Source organism: Lissotriton helveticus, chromosome 7 (assembly GCF_964261635.1).
Source record: "Lissotriton helveticus chromosome 7, aLisHel1.1, whole genome shotgun sequence".
NCBI lineage: Eukaryota > Metazoa > Chordata > Amphibia > Caudata > Salamandridae > Lissotriton > Lissotriton helveticus.
The window spans coordinates 1,638,082,362-1,638,100,036 of NC_136068.1; the positions used below are offsets into that span (position 1 = coordinate 1,638,082,362).

Genomic DNA, 17,675 nt, shown 5'->3' on the forward strand with positions numbered 1-17,675 from the left:
CGCGGGGGGCCACGCTACCGTCGGTGCACTCGCACTTAGGCGCTCCTTGGCCGCAGTCTTTTCCGCGCCTGTGGGGCTATGTGGAGGGGTAGTGTTGCTGCGGGTGGGCTCCGGTCGAGCTTCCAGTGCCTAGCGCTTCTTTGGTGATCCCTCGTCCCGCCGCCGCAGCTTCATAGGTCGCATGCCGCGCGGCGGGAGAGGCTGGGGTTGCTGTTAGCAGGCCGCGGGTGGGCTCCGCTTGCCTGGCTTCACTTCGGGATCCCCCCAATCGCTCACCTTCTTTTCTGTTCATCCCCGCAGCGGCAGCTTCACAACACACATGCTGCACTGCGGGGGACCGGATACTCTGCAGGCAGGCCGCGGGTGGGCTCCGCTGGCCTCGCTTTACTATGAGCAGTTGCGGCCGACGCCGCGTCGCTGCAGGCAGGCCGCGGGTGGGCTCCGCGAGTCCTGCTTAATTACGGGCGATGCTGGCGCCGCTTACCACTGCTGGGGCACGGTCACTGTTCGTAGCGGGTGGGCTCCGCTTTGTAGTGTGTTCTCGGGCGGCGCTAGCAGGCGGCCGCCATTTGCACTGTTATGACCGTTGCGGGGGGGGCTCCGCTTTCGGTGCTGGTCACGGTATGGGCCTACCTTCGGCCAACGGGCCACTCGTGATCCTCGGGTGGGCTCCGCTTCGGTCACCACACGATGGGGCCTTACTGGCGGCCGACGCGGGTGGGCTCCGGTCGGTCCGCTTACTCCCGGGCACTTCGGGCCACGCCTCCACGTGGCACTCGGTTGCGGCCGGCACAGGTGGGCTCTGGTCGGTCCGCTTCACCTTCACGTCACGCCGGGAGGCTTACGCTGGGCATGGAGGTGCGGGCGGGCTCCCGGTCACCTCCTCATGGATCTTCAGGCCCGGGGCACAGCACACGCCCCGCGGGCCTCTCGGCGGCCGGCGCCGCTTCCCCAGGGGGGTGCCCTGCACATGGGCACTTCCCTTCTTCTTTCCGGGGTTTTCCCTTTTTCTTTTCTGCGGCACGCGTGGCTAGCGTCCGCCCGCCTCGTCGCCAATGTAATGTTGGGGGCCTTGGGCCCTCATTGCTGGAAAGGACTGACGCAGACACAGTCAGCTACTTGGTACAACTGGCCCAGAGCACATGGGCTCGGCCCCTTTTATTAAAGCTGTGTCACCTGACCAGTGACATCAGTGGTGGGTGGGTGTTTAGTGTAGGGCATACAGAAACACTAGACTGCTGACTGTGACTCTGGGTCACTACACACACATAATGCAGCACATCATGCAGGTTTTGGCCAGTCCGAGTGAGTGAAAACACTTTTCCTTCAAAGAGACACTTTTCGTTCATGGAGGCAGAGATGACCGTCCCTTCCTCTCAGCACACTAACTGCATGGACTTCATTTACCCAGAATCCCTAGGCTGTCAAATGAGATATTGTACATTCTTTGACCATCCTTGACAAAACTGGGTTGACACCATGGCCTGCACTGAAACCTGGAGAGCTTCCTATTTACTGCTAAGCGACTAAAGCATGGGCAAGGATTACAATCTTGAGAGAGAAAACATAGCTCATGGAGTCCCACTGGTGTATTCAAGGCCATCGCCCCAGTGGGAAACAGGGACAGTTGCTACCCCTGGGTCAGCCCGTGTGCATCATGCAGGAACATCAACCTTCCAAAGTTTTCCAATTCCTCTCTCACTCACACCAGCAGGGAATATGTTCCAGAAGTTTGCATTCACCCAAAAAAGTAAACCCTCTCTGTAAGTGTGCCATCTGAATCATATCTGCAATCAGGACTGTTTTGCAGTGGAAGCATTAGCACAGTATCCGCTTTATAACTTCGATAGCGGTCAGACCAACAAACCTGACCTTTATGACATGTATAATGTTCCCTTAATGTTGTTTAAAATTGTTCATTCTGAAGGGGCAGTGGCAGTTGGAAGGACGTGCTGCAGCCTGCTTAAGTGTGCTGCGTTTCAGTGTAACTCACAAGGAGTATTTCGCGATACATTTTTAAAATGCCCGTTTTGTGTATATTATTTTGTTTAGTGTTCTACATTATCCCCTGCTTTTAATTTCCACTAACTTGCACTGTAATCTGGAAAACTCAGCGCTCTTTGCGGGTCCTTGTCCCTTTCTTTTGACTTCCTGAGTCGGACTTTGGCGGCCATCTTGGGGGTAAGTGGGACGCTATTTTTCACACGGTTTAGTCGTCACAAGGACGCTAGACCTCCTACAAAAGGTGGGCAAACTAGGTGCTCTCTCTTGTTCATTCTGAAGGGGCAGTGGCAGTTGGAAGGACGTGCTGCAGCCTGCTTAAGCGTGCTGCGTTTCAGTGGAACTCACAAGGAGTATTTCGCGATACATTTTTAAAACGCCCGTTTTGTGTATATTATTTTGTTTAGTGTTCTACATTATCCCCTGCTTTTAATTTCCACTAACTTGCACTGTAATCTGGAAAACTCACCGCTCTTTGCGGGTCCTTGTCCCTTTCTTTTGACTTCCTGAGTCGGACTTTGGCGGCCATCTTGGGGGTAAGTGGGACGCTATTTTTCACACTGTCTAGTCGTCACAAGGACGCTAGACCTCCTACAAAAGGTGGGCAAACTAGGTGCTCTCTCTTGTTCATTCTGAAGGGGCAGTGGCAGTTGGAAGGACGCGCTGCAGCCTGCTTAAGCGTGCTGCATTTCAGTGTAACTCACAATGAGTATTTCGCTATAAATTTTTAAAACGCCCGTTTTGTGTATATTATTTTGTTTAGTGTTCTACATTATACCCTGCTTTTAATTTCCACTAACTTGCACTGTAATCTGGAAAACTCACCGCTCTTTGCGGGTCCTTGTCCCTTTCTTTTGACTTCCTGAGTCGGACTTTGGCGGCCATCTTGGGGGTAAGTGGGACACTATTTTTCACACGGTCTAGTCGTCACAAGGACGCTAGACCTCCTACAAAAGGGGGCCATGCTAACGCGCAGCGGGTCCGCCGTCAATCCGCCGGAGTTACGCCAGAGTTCAGCCCGTCTGTGCCCGTCCGGGCCCAGACGGGCTCAGCGCCAGACACGCTGGCTCCTTGCCCTAAGGTTGGTATGACATATACAAGAAATGATTTGCTATCATTACGCCCGGAGGAGGGATCTTGCAATGTCATCCATAAAAGTGATTTTCCTTTTGTGATGTGTAGGCATAGTACGAAGGATCAGAGAGCCATAGGAAATAAGGTACTCCTTTCGGCTTTGCTGAATTGTAGGTCCCTGCCTAGTCATTCAACCGAAATTAATTCTCTTATACAAGATCATGATCTGGATGTCTTGTTTTTAACAGAAACTTGGACCACGTCTCGTTCAGGCCCAGATATGGTGCAAGCACTCCCCCCTGGCTACCTCATTTGTCATCTAGATAGACCTATTGGGCGAGGAGGTGGTATTGCGATCATTTATAGGGACACGCTGGTCTGTAGAGCCAAGGATGGGGAGGTACGTGAGTGTGAGAGTTGTCAATTCTCAAAACGAATGTCAGCCACGACCTCCATGTCAGGCCTCTTAGTGTATCGCCCACCGGGGGGTGCAGGCATTTTTACCTGGTCATTGGTGGAAACTGTTACGCTCCTGGCATCGTCGACAGCGAATTTCGTCGCACTAGGAGATTTTAATCTCCATTTTGACGACCCTGATGACACACTTGCTATCGACCTGCAGGGCGACCTGAAAGCTTTGGACATGAGGCTTATTAACTCAGGGGCCACGCATTGTAAGGGTCATTTACTGGATCCGATCTTTTCGAATATGGACCGGATTGAATCCTTGACCCCTTTGGCTTTGCCATGGTCAGATCATTTTGTGGTTCCTTTTAATTGGCAGTACGAATCAACGGAGGTGACGATTCCTATGGCCTACTCGGTTGACAGAGCTTGGTCCAGGCTACCAGTAGAGCGCTGGATTACTAACTTGAATGCCACTTGCCCGCGCCCGGTGGTGGATCCTTTAATCGCCGACGAGAAGTTGGAAAAGTGGCTAAATAGCTCCCTGGACGTCATTCTCCCTAAAAAGAGAATGCCGAAGAGGGAGAAGAGAGTGGGTTCAGCCCCTTGGTACACCCAGACGTTAAGAACCCTCAGGAAAGGCTGTAAAAAGCTAGAGAGGATTTGGAGAAAAGACTGGGGAGAAGTAACCCGGAGTGAATATCGTACTGCAATTAGAGGATATAAAGCCGCCCTCCGGGATGCCAAAGCCAAGTATTATGATGAGAGAATTGGTAACTCAGCTAGCTCCTCGAGAGAGTCCTTTAAGGTCTTTAGAGACCTCTTGAAAATCCCAGAACCACCAGTGAGCCATGAGAGCCCTCTAAAGAAATGTAAGGAACTGGCTAACTACTTTCATATGAAAGTAGAAAACATCATAAGTTCCTTACCTCGGCCTGTCCTGGAAGTACATATAGGCGAACAGCGAGGTGATGTACAGAACAAGCTTGACGTCTTTGGTCCAGTGACCATTGACGAAGTTAGCAAGGTTCTAGGGGCCATAAAAAGTGGCTCACCAAGGGATCCTGTTCCGATGAGATACCTGAAGCAGATAGCAACCACTATTGCTGCACCAGTAACAGATCTTATCAATACTTCGTTAGCGCAGGGAGTGGTTCCACCGAGTTGGAAAAAAGCGGTTGTAAAGGCCCTTCTGAAAAAACCTGGTCTCGATCCATCGGACCTGGATAATTTCAGACCGATCTCCTTGCTGCCTGGGTTTGGTAAGATCGCGGAGAGACTGGTGAACAAGCGACTCTCACAATTCCTGGAATCCAATAGTTTGTTGCGGATTTCCCAAACGGGTTTCAGGCCGGGCCAAGGCACGGATACCGCCCTTCTGGCAGTCGTGGAAGAAGCCAGGAGCATTCTGGAATCAGGGGGATCAGTGGCAGTGATCCTCCTGGACCTTAGTGCGGCTTTTGACACCGTTAACCATCAGGTGTTGCTCCAGCGACTGTCAGAGGTAGGCCTAACTGGAATGGCCTTGAAGTGGCTCGGTTCGTTTTTGCATCAACGAACCTATCAAGTGTGGGAAGGGAGTGCACAATCTGCCCCTATCCCCCTTCAGTGTGGTGTGCCTCAGGGCTCCTCCCTGAGCCCCACACTGTTTAATGTCTATATGGCCCCATTGGAGGAGGTGGTGGTACTTCTGGGCATCAAAAGTATCAGCTATGCTGATGCTACCCAGTTGGTGGTGGCCCTTTCCCAATTGGTGGATCATCCGGACTTGTTGCACTCTTGCTTGTCCAAGGTGCACACATGGATGGGCAACTCAGCATTAAAATTGAACGGCTCTAAAACAGAGCTGATGCTGTTGGGACAAACTGGACCTTCTTTGCCGATAGGCAGCTGGCCGAGTTGTCTTGGTGACCCTCCAAGCCCCAAAAAGGAGATTAAAAGCCTGGGCGTGTGGCTTGAACAAGATCTGTCCTTCAAGACCCAAGCAAAGAAAACGGCCGGAGTTTGCTTTGCACTGCTCCGATCAGCCCGTAAGATCTTACCTCTCCTCCCCCCGACGTCCAGGTAACTCCTTATCCAGGGCCTGATTGTCTCAAGGCTAGATTACGGTAATGCGCTTTTTTGGGGCGCACCGGAAGCAACGCTTAATAGATTACAACAAGTACAGAATGCAGCAGCAAGGCTGCTGATGAATATCCCCAGGAGACAGTCAGCAAAACCGGCACTGAGAGCCTTGCATTGGCTTCCGATACATTTAAATCTCTCTGTACGGCTCATAAAATCCTGCATGGGAAGGGTCCTCCCATTTTGGGTAATATGGTGATGCCCTACAAGGCTACCAGAGCTTTACGCTCTGACCACAAAGCTCTGTTACAAGTGCCTAGAGTGAAAAGAGCCCGGACGGGGGGTAGAAGATTTTCTGTGAACGCCGCCAAGTTATGGAACGTGCTGCCCCTGAATTTACGGATAGAGTCTGGCATGATCAGGTTCCGAAAGCTACTCAAGACCCACCTATTTCCCGCTTAATGCTGCTCCTTAAAGGTTTCCTTTGTTAGTGCCATTCCCCTGAGTCATGAACGAGCACCGGGATGCCCAAGGGTAACTGCGCGCTATACAAGATTCCAAAATAAAATAATAAATAAATAAATAAATGTAACAAAACCTACAAATATCAAAAAGGTTTTTAGCAAAATATTAGGCATTGTGTATAATTCTCCTATAAATTTGGGTTTGAAAAATAACTTACTAGTGTCTTTGAACGGCAACTCATGAACCTTGGTGCCGTACACGTTCGAGGCCGAGCAGAGGACCAGGATGTCTTCGCTGGGCTCCCCTCGAATGGTCAGGATGCTGCTGACCGTGTAGCCGTTCTTCTGGGAGTACACAAACTCACGGTTGGACTCGTTGATGCTAATACTTTTTTCAGGAAGCTCAAAGACAATAACAGGCTCTGGGTTGGACTTCACTTCACACATGCACTGCAGAGTGTCCCGGACCGACGTGCATTTAGACTCTGAGATAACTATGGGAGCAACTGAGGAGAAAAGCAACATCATTAATGTAAAATCCTGTTTAGCATGTGGACAAATTCCAACGCATTTTGACATTTGCTCCCTTGGACTTTGATTTCTTGACTGCATAGTCTTTTACAAATGCACCGTTAAAGGATGATATTTACTTTCAAATCCAAAACAATCAAGATAATCTGCATGTTTATTATCCATAATTTTAGAACAGATGCGAATCAACAAATGATGATGTCAGTCATGATTACATTATCAAGCTTCCAGCGGTGCTCTTTGTAAGTCCTACTCCATAGTCGGTATGCTACTTATGCATTTGAGTATGCAAGTTCCACTACCACTTCAGATGCATGGGCAATTGAAGAATGTATGGTCGTTTCAGCTGTACAATTGCAGATACATAAAAAGCTGCAGAGGGAAACAATTGATGAAATAATAATTCAAAACATGAACATATAAGAACATTTATATTTCAGTTTATTTCCTCATGATAATTGTAAAATTCTAAAATCTAAAAAGTGTCTCACTGATGATTTTATCTTACGTTTTGTACAAATCATACCTCCTATTTCTATTTTTTTTTTTAAGTATAATTGTAGAAAGAATCTCATGGGGATTCATTTTCTCCAGTAAGCTATGATTTGTTTGACATGTTTTATGTACAAACACTGTTGTGGCTGATCTTTACAGCTCTTTCAAACAGGAAGCTGTAATCATTGTCTCACGAGTTACAAACAAAGGGACCGATTCCCAAAGGTAAACTTACACTTTGCCCTACCCAGTGGTAACGCCCCATGCCTTCTTGAGAGTTATGTTCATGCCCTGGATAAACTGGCAATGATGGCGATAGTTAGCCATCCTGATCGCATGAAAAAACCCTGCTTGGATTTAGTGAGAAGGGGTTTGGATGGATTTTGCCGTGCAGCTTGGATTCTGCCAACACAATGGCTCAATACAGGGCCACGACAGTCACACTTTGCATGCAGGCTTTGTTGTGCTCAAAAATAAAAAAATCTTGTTTGGGTATTGTTTCCGTTGCACTCCTTTGTTTGTAGTATTAGTGTTATCTTATTGTTTTTCCTTTGCAGACTTTTCAGTTTACTTCACAACCTCTTCCTTCATTGGTCAGTCCTCAGCTTCTGTCCTTCCTTTCTTTCTAGTTCTCACTCAGGTATTTACTTGTATATGTTTACCTCTCCGCCGGAAAGAGGTTCCCTTGCAGAGGGCACACAATGCCCTGTTGTCCAATCTTGTTCCAAACTCATTCACACCCCCTGCAATCTAGTTTTGTCTCAAACCCACTCTGCAAGTCCCCTGACAGTGGCATACCTGGAGTCTCATTTATGCATTCACAAGGAACATCCTACTAGGAGACATCATCCAGTATGTCAGATTTCCATAGTACAAGCTGCAAAGTTAGAACGGGAAGATGCGTCGTCAGAGAGGAGTCAGTGGTTGGTCTTAGGGACTGAAGTGAACTCCCACAAAGTTGTACATTAACAATACTGAGAGGATTCAAATACCTCTGAAATGATTACTCACAAACTTTGCACACACAAACGTAATGCCAAAGATTACTACCATATATGCACAAATTGGTTGTGAAAAACTCCAAACCCTCGTATTTCATGGGTATGTATGAAAATAATGTTTACATGTAGAAAAAATAATTTGCTGAAGGAGATAAAAAGAAAAAGATTGATGTGCTAATGCACCTTCCCAGGACATTTACTCTTCTGGTTTGCCCGCAGTACTAAGTATGGTGCAAAAGGAGTTGTGTGTATTTCTGAATCCACCAAAAATCTAAAAGGTCCTCAAATTGTAGGCAAAAACGTATGAGAGCAAATTTCTAACTTTTAAAAACAGGTGCGTGAATTAGCCACATGATGATGTGATGGGTTCTGAACACCTCACATTAAAACTTATTTTGCAGCTGATGGTTCAGCTTTTTAAGCACTGCTGAAAATCCTTAGTGCTGTTTGGACCAAAACAGATAGACCTTGATTTTGAGTGCCTCGTTAAATTCTGACACCCCCTCCAATCCCGTTTGATGACCTTTTGAATTCATGAGTTTGTCTGATTGTATAGACAGTCACATTTTTTTTGTTGATGTTGAAGACTTAGCTGTTTCCACTTTAATGGATTCTGAGACTAATGGAGTTTGTTGAATATGAGGTCTAGCCCCGGGATAACCCTTAGGGGATGATTGAGCGATTAAAAAATACCTTAAAATAAATGAATTGGCCCTTGATAAATTCCAGGGCGTGAAACCTACCACACATGTACCCTGTGAAAAAGACCCAGTAAATCTAAAGACATGCAGATTACGATGCAGGAAGCACCAAAGTCCATTTTAGGCCCGATTTTCACCGAAGAAACTTGTAATTGGCATTATTTATCGCATCCAATATATAACTATGCCCTTGGAATAATTATTTATTAGGTATGATAAATAAATCCAGTTACGCAGGACTCGTAACCATACTGGTAACAAATGACTGAATTATTGCCTGTTTCAAAAGAGAGAAGGAGGTAATATTACCAACCTATCAATACATATTCTTCTACAATCATCTCAAACTAAAAGATCAAAGAGAGTCTGGGAGGAGTGAGGAGCACCCTCAGTTGCTGTCGCCATACTTACACTCCACAGTGATGTTGAAGGAGCTGCTGCTTCTTCCATATTGGTTTTCGGCCACGCACCAGTACTCGCCGTCGTCCTCGTGGGACACCTCGGGCAGCTCCAGGAGGAGCTCGTTCTCATAGATGGCCGTGCTCAGGAGGTTCTTCTCCTTCATGATGGTGATGATTGGCTCGGGCTTCCCCTGCGTGCTGCAGAGTATAGTGACCGGCTCCCCCTCCAGGGCCAGGATGGATGTGTTCACTGATGGCTTCCATGGGGCATCTGTAAAACAAGCCACTTCCGGCTTTATCCTCGCCCACTCGGATCACTAATCCTACACATTCATTTGCAATCACTGATGTGATCTACACTTAAGTAATCACAATACATTGTATAACTGAAAACTAGTGACAAATCTACACCTCTACACAGCAACAATGCAGCTCTGCACAACAGAAACAATACAGCTCTGCACAACATCTTTAGATAATTCTATCAGCCAAATGAGAAACATTACATTAGCAGGCTGACTCCAAAGAACACAGGTGCATATGTGCTAGCCCCTATTGCCACCACAACGCCACTATTACAGACATTGTGGTGGCGATAGGGGCTGCGCCTTATGTACAAGGCAGCGTTAAGCCTCTAGGAGATCATCATTCATAGCGCCAGGACGCCCTTGGGCAACAGTGCGCTTTACAAATATCACTAACATTAACATTAATGCTGCCTTGTACATAAAGCCCCCTTTCACGCTATGGTTAGCGTGAAAGGGGTGGGCAGTGGGTGTTGCGTTGGGCGTTCCACCGCAACACTCATCAATTTTGATGCTGACCCTATGTACAACGGTTGTGTACATAGGAGGCAGCACCAAAATTAAGACCAGGTAAATACTGGTCTTAAGTTGGCAAAATGAGGAGAAATGCATTATTTCTCCTCATTTTTGCTTTTTCCATGTGTGTTATGTGTAGCACACATGGAAAAAGAAAAATGCCATGGTTTGTTTATAACCTTTAAAAAATGCTGTTTTGTCACTTTCATGTGTGCTGCGTGAAGGAGCGCACATGAAAGTGACAGAATGCCATTTTAGGATTGTTTATGTGCAGGAAGGGACACCTTCCTATACATAAACAATCCTTCCCTGCACGCAGACACCCTTGCACTAGGGAGCAAGGGTGCCTGCGTTGGTGCTAAGTTGCTAAACTTAGCGTGATCGCAGGGGGAAACGCAAGGCTGCACCATATTCTTGTAAATATGGTGGAGTCTTGTGTTTCAGAAGTGGCGGCGAAAGGCGTTAAGCAAAGAGGACTAACGCCTCTCTCCGCCACTTCATTGTACATGGAGCAGGGGTGTTTCATACCCACAGGGAACTTGAGGGTGCTGCAGACAGTGCAGAGTTTTTACATAGAGTCCTATGGCTCACCAATGCAGCTGGTAAAGCTCAAATCCCTCAGATTTTCAGAGGAAGAATCCACTGATAGAAAAAGAAATGGTGGAAATGGAGAGAAAAGAAGCAACTCAGAGATCTACCCTTCACCTAAGATGATTCTGGAGCAATATTTTCCTGGCGAGAAAAAAGACAATGAGCATAGGTCTGTAATCAACTTACGAGAGTTCAACAAATGGCTTGTTTATTGGAATTTCAAGTAAGGGGAATCAATCTGCTGAAAGACATCCTATTTCCAGGGAACTGAACGGTCGTACTAGACCTCAAGGATGCCTACTTGATGGTCCCTATATTAGTTACGCAATTCCTCCTGTTCTGCTGGATCTATGAGTTTGTAGTGCTGCATGTGGGGCTGTCCTCCTCTATTTGGTGTTTCACCAAGCTTCTTTGACTGGTGGTGGAGTTCCTGAGGTTGAGAGGGATCAGGCTCATCATTTACCTTGATGATATCCTGATTATGGATCAGTTCCTACTAATGTGAACACAACTATTGAACTTGATGTTGGCTTTTTGATCAACCAAGAGAGGTGAGAACTAACCTCCAACTCTACCATGAGTTTCCTGGGGTTTGTTTTAAATTCGATGGAGGCCACTCTCTATATACTGGTGAAAAAGGTGAAGAGCTCACAAAAGCCCTTCTGAGAGACAGGTTTTCGGGTGGGGTGGTATTTCGACAGACAACAACGAGGGAAAAATAAATAAATATTTAATTTTCCCTCATTGTCCTCTGTCGAAATCCGCCCCACCCGGCCCCACTGTCCCATTGCTCTTACCTGCATGGGCTGCGCTGGCTTTCTCTCAGGTGGCTAGCCAGGATTGGGGGGTTGCTGTCACCCTCCATTCAAGCAATCTTCCCTGAGTCCATGCATTACAAGTTTCTATAAACTTGTAATCTGAGGAAAAACCTGATATTCTCAGAAGCACGGGGTCACAAGAAGCAAGGACGCAGATCGAGTGGTGTATGGATCACACAGAAGTTTAAACCAGGAGGGCAATTTTTGGGTCTACCCTAGACCTGATTAGATAATTACATGGCAGACAGTGGGATTGGGGGCCAAGGTGTAGAGTACTTTCCATTGGAGAAAAATAGGGCAAGGCCAAATTAGGCCTCCACATCGCCTACCTAAAGCTGTTGATGGGATTGTTCATGATCAAGTCAATGACGAAGGACAGAGTGTCTTCTACGTCCATTTGAAGGTGGTCAATGTGTCCGTGGTTTATGCATTAATCGACTGGGAGGCCTTGGTACAAGAGGTTAGCAGACTACGGTCTGGAGTGTCAGATTTCAGTGATAGTGATGGTAGAGCATCTTTCTGTATACTATGTACTGTGTTGCAGCATTTCCACATCTCTCATACAAACACCAGGACCATACTAAACTGTTAGCTCTCAACTCAACAATCAACTTCTAGAATATTCCCAATGGTTCCTGGATCCAAGAGTCAAAGCAGTGGATACTTTCATATACTACTGTTTGTGAACTCGGATGTATGCTTTTCCTCTATTTGTGATGATATACAAAGTTTCTGCTCAAACAAGAAGTCATCCAGCAGATCTGGTCCTGGTGACTCTGATTTGGAGATCACAGGTGTATTTTTTGGTGCTTTTGGAGCTATTGTGCAATTGCTCACTGGCCTTACCCCAGTTGCAGCCAATGGTGCCCGACTGCCATGGAAAGCCACACTCTCTAGCAATTAAAGGTTGTCTGAAGTTGATGGCATGGAAAAATCACAGGAGATGCTGGAAATCATGGGCCTTTCAGGAATTTGCTTCCAGTCTTATCCAGTGAGCATGGGAAGAGTTAGTGTTTGCTTGAAGAAAATAGTTATGTTGGTGTGTGCCAAGAAACATGGATCCAATTGGGACCGGTATTGAGACCAATGGCAGCTCCTCGAGGGAGTGTTGTGGGTTGGTGAGGCGGGGGAGGGGCAGGGCGGTTCGGTAGTATACTCCGGTATACGGCAGAACGGAGGTAAGTATATAAATAAATAAATAAAACTAATTACATTGGATGCGCTACATCGCCATTTGGCGTTGCAGCGCACTAATGTAATTCGTTGTATTTATTTATTTATTTACTTAACTCCGTTTGGCCTTATGCCAGAGTTTACTACCCCCCACCTTGACCCCTCCCTCGCCGCAGCACTCCCTCGAGGAGCCACCACTGATTGAGACTCTCCTGAAGTTCCTTTCAAAATGGGCAGAGGCAGGTCTGGCCTACAGGATGGTCAATACCACTTGCTTTGCCGTTTCCGTGGGGCCGATCAGAGTGAATGAGGTTACTGTGGGTCAACACATTTGAGTTTCAAACTCATGAGAAGGCTTCAGCTGTCTTAGACTCTGGAATGTTATTCCTGTGTTTGGGATGTCAACCTGGTGCTAAATCGTTTCCTATCCGGGCATTATAACAAGCTTCTGTCCAGAAAGTAGCAATAATCAAACCTTGCTATGCTTCAGTGCAAATCTATATTCTTGAGGGAGTAATGTTTACCATTGCCCGAAGGACAAAGACCAATACTCATTCTATCTCGCATTTACTCAGAACCGTGCCCGGCTCCCACTTACACATGACGGCCAGGCCCAGGGACCTGTTGACTTTCCCATAGATGTTCTCCGCTATGCAGACGTAGAGGCCGTCATAGTTGTGCGTCACGTTTTCGAACTCTAAGGTGAGGTTAGCAGAGAGCTCTTCCTTCAGGATCGTGTCATCCTTCATCCACGAAACCAGCGACATCGGGTTACTCTCTACCACGCAGAGCAGGATCAGGTGGGCGCCCTCTGTCGTTTCCAGTGAGGAGTTCACCTCCACTATCTTTGGGGGGTCTAGAGTCAAACAAGAGACAGGCAAGGACTAGCACATTCCCAAGTAACACTCTGAATTCAGTAATGTGTTGCTTTTTTACATAACTGCTATTAAAACAATAAAAGCTCGATAAATAAATAATAAAGAGCTATAAATGTAAATATAATAGACAAGAACAGATTAAGATACTCTCAGAAATACATAGTATGCTGGGTACACATGTATATGAAGGTATTAAGTAAATTCATCACAGGAATCACATAATTTCATGTTCCAGGCCCTTGACATAGTATGATGAAGTCCATGCCCCATGTCATTCTTTTTTGGCATTTATTTATTTTACTAAAAAGTTGCCACATGTGAGTGGAAGAAGCACAACTTCCTACCCTCACAAAATACATCAATATTTTGTGTTCAAGCATTCTCTTTTCCGATAAGACATACTTTCCTATCCATTACTAGTGACTTAGATAAAACACACCTTATACACTACTTTTAGATCACAATTTGTGCACTATTGAAAGGCCGTGCAATGAGATACAAGTGGCAGGTTGCGTGCCACGTGTTGTGATCAACAATGTTAAAAATACCAAGCCTTGCACCTCTGCACCTAACCATGGTAAGCTAGGCTGTCTACGTATGGACAATAGTCCCTCACCCGTAAAAATATAAAAGTGCAAGCTTCTGTACATACCCTGAATAGGTACATGAGTTGCAGTAAAAACTTCTTATGCACATAGTAAAAAAAAAAAAAATGTAAATCCAATACTTGTGTAGCGCACGTATCACCCGAAGGGGTATCTCGGCGCTGGGGGCCGTTGGGAAGATTAAGCGAGCTATTGCCCAGAGTAGCATGTTGCTGGGCAGACCCTGCCCCCAGAGCCGGGGATCGAACCATGATCCCCAGCGTCAAGCGTCAGTCGCCCTGGCCGCGGCTACTGATATAACATGGCAGCAGCTAAACAATAACACACACGCTTAACCCCAACAAGATGGAGGTACTCCTAAACCCATTCTCTGCCAACCACTGGAGCTCCTGTCTCTGGCCTCAGGCTGGACAACAACCCTCCATTCCATTAAAATTGTTCTATAATCGAAATATACATGGACAACAGTCTGAATTTGGAAATGCAAGTTGCTAAGCAGGGGTGTAACTCCATTGGTGCAGTAGGTGCAGTGGCACTGGGGCCCAGAGGTCTGGATGGCTCACTCAACACCCTGATTTTGGTGTATATTATAGTTCATAGTTCAAACAGCAGGAAAAGGGCCCATTCTTTTTCTTGCATAAGCCCCATAACACACTAGAAATGCTACTGATGCTATGGTACCATTTGCTTGTTTCCTACAACCAAAAAATATCTAATATTTCCTTATCTGGGTTCTGTATTATAGAAAGTGCCAACTGACATGGGCGCCTCCTATGTGCGTCCCGGGACATTTTGGTATTACAGAAGGGGCCGCAGACACTCGTGTGGCCTCTTCCGTAATACAGATAACACTGGGCATGTGTCGCTCCAGCACTATCTCAAGAGGGCGTTCCCTCATTTGCATGGGGGTGTGGCCCCATGCAAATGAGGGAATATCTACCTCTGCACCTGCACCATTTTATAGACGCGGGTGCAAAGGCAAAGAAAATGGCAGGCGGCACACTGACAGTGGTGGTGCACTGTCAGTGCGTCCCCTGATGGTAGTCCTCTGGAGGAAGTGAAGGAGGTCTCATCGACCAGACATCCCCTTCCAGGCGGGTGCAGTCACTCACGTATGCACTTAGGAAATCATTTCAAATGATATCCTTTCTAAAATAGGCAAACATAATCTAGTTGGTGTCTAGAATCCAGCTGTAGTTATGGTGTCCGATCAGTTCCAAAGTTCCTAACCATCTTTTCATTTCAGGCTAGCCACTCACCCATAGAGTCTTACTCCATTATTATTATTATTATTATTAGCGGGTTTGTATAGCACTTGAATAAACTCCCAAAGGAGTATCTCCGCGCTGAAAGACAACAGAAGCAGAAGCCAGGACAATGATAATAATACAAGACAAAAACTCACAAATTAGCTGATATTTGAGTACCTCGTAAACTTAGCTAATTAGACCTGAACAAAAAGGTTTTCAGTTGCTTTCTGAAAGCAAAATGGTCAAAACACTGTCTTAGTTGGAGAGGAAGGCTGTTCCACAAAATAGGACCCACCACTGACAAAGCCTTGCCACCCAGTCTGGTCCTGCGGATCTTGGGTACCCTTAGCAGCAACTGCTCACTTGACCTAAGTGTCCGTGTGGGAACATATGGAACAAATTTCTTGGCCAAATAGACAGGTCCTAAATCATGTAGTCCTTTATGTACAATACAGCATGTCTTGAATTTCACTCTTTGACGGATAGCCAACCAATGAAGTTTTTTCAACAGAGGTTTAGAGGAAGATCTGGGGGTAGCATTGAGGTCAAGCCTGGCTGCTGTGTTTTGTGCCACCTGCAGTCGGTCCAGCACCTCTTCATTTGCAGACACCAGGAGACCATTACAGTAATCAAGTCGGCTGATCACTAGAGCCTGAACCAGAGTCCTTCTAATGGAGTCCGGAAGGAACGGGAATATCCTACGGAGGAGTTCGATCACATGGAAACAGGACCCCACCGTATTATTTCCATGATGTTTCATAGTCAGCTCCGGCTCTGGACGTACCCCAAGGTTCTTGATTACTTGTTTTGGTTCAGGAACTGGTCCCAGATCTAATGGCCACCAATCAGGGGACCATAGTATCTTGGCCTCACCGAAAAGCATCACCTCAGTCTTACCAACATTGCACTGAAGAAAGTTGGAAGACATCCACTGGGATACTGCTTTCATCCCCTCGGAGAAAGATTGTATAACCTCCGGGGTCAGCGATTTAAATGGAAAAAGCAGCTGGGTATCGTCAGCATAGGACACTGGACAGAAACCAAAAGCTCTTGTTACATCTGCCAGGGGTGCCACATAGGTGTTAAAAAGAGTTGGGCTCAAACACGAGCCCTGTGGCACCCCCTTGGTGATCTTAACCTCATCCGACCGGAATTCACTCATGGTAACACATTGGGTACGGTCGGAGAGAAAGCTCTTTATCCAGTCCAGCGCCTTGCCACCCAGTCCATTCACAGTCAGTCGTTCGATCAAGATCTTATGGGAAATGGCATCGAACGCTGCCGATAAATCCAGTAGCACCAGGACAACGGAAATACCCCTGTCCTGGTACATACGGAGATCATCAGTTATCGACAGCAGGGCCGTTTCAGTACTATATTTCGGCCTAAAATCAGACTGTGAAGGATCAAGGCTTCCCGATTGTTCCAGGAAGTTGGACAAATGCTTATTAGTATGCTTTTCAATGATTTTACCCAGAAAAGGCAGCAGGGAGATGGGTCTGAGATTGGACAAGTTGGTCCATGGGATGGCGATATTCTTCCGAATAGGTCTAACTAGAGCCTTTTTCCACTCCCGTGGGACACGTTCCGTTTTCAGCGAGAGGTTCACCAGGCTCTGAATATCCGGACCAAGCACTCTCCCCACCGCTTCCATTGATCTTGCTGGTAATAGATCAGAAGGGCTCCCACTTTTGATGTTATCGATCAACGTCTCTACCTCTGGCAGAGTGATATTCGGAAAGTTAAGGAATAAATCAGAATTAGCAGCAACTGCTTGCGCCGGCATGTGAGTACCATGACTATTTATAGGTGGAATAGATGCCTCAATTTTTTCATAGATAGCGTCAATCTTATCGGTGAAAAAACTTGAGATATCGTCACATAGTTGTTGGGACGACATGTCCGCACTTTCACATACCACTGGCTTTAGAAAGGTGTTTACAATTTGAAATGGCACTTTCGGATCGTTACCTGCCGCCTCCAATTGTGAGGTAACATAGCTCTTATGTGCAATGTGAATGGCTTTATGATAGATGCTTATTGCCATCAGGTAATTGGTTTTATCCACCTCCGAGTGCGACTTTCTCCAGACTTTCTCAAATTTCCTGGTGGTACGCTTAAGGCACCGCAATTCATCAGAAAACCAGACTTCCTGTTTTCTTGCAGGACGGCTTTTAAATAGTTTAAGTGGGGCAATCTGCTCCACTGCAGTGCGAGTGGCAGATTCAAATTTGAGTAGGGCAGAATCAATGTCTTCAGTGGATTGAATTTTTGGAGCAACATAGACCTTCTTAAAGGTTTCCTCAGATATTTTATGCCATTGCCTTCGCCGAACCGGAATCTGTGAAGGGCGATTAAAAAATATATCAATTTTAGGCATTGAAAACTCTAAAATAAAATGA

At 46.5% G+C, this 17,675-nt stretch overlaps 1 protein-coding gene across 3 annotated transcripts in view; it reads right to left on the reverse strand.

The window, feature by feature from the left end:
• Window positions 1–17,675, reverse strand: part of MAG (myelin associated glycoprotein) — a 404,692-nt gene that overhangs the window by 116,439 nt on the left and 270,578 nt on the right. For all 3 annotated transcript variants that reach the window (XM_078655319.1, XM_078655320.1, XM_078655321.1), the window contains exons 6-8: window positions 13,139–13,396; window positions 9,148–9,408; window positions 6,227–6,514 (exon numbers count right to left, since the gene is read on the reverse strand). In XM_078655319.1, the coding sequence (XP_078511445.1) occupies window positions 6,227–6,514; window positions 9,148–9,408; window positions 13,139–13,396 (807 nt within the window). The remainder of the gene's footprint in view (window positions 1–6,226; window positions 6,515–9,147; window positions 9,409–13,138; window positions 13,397–17,675) is intronic.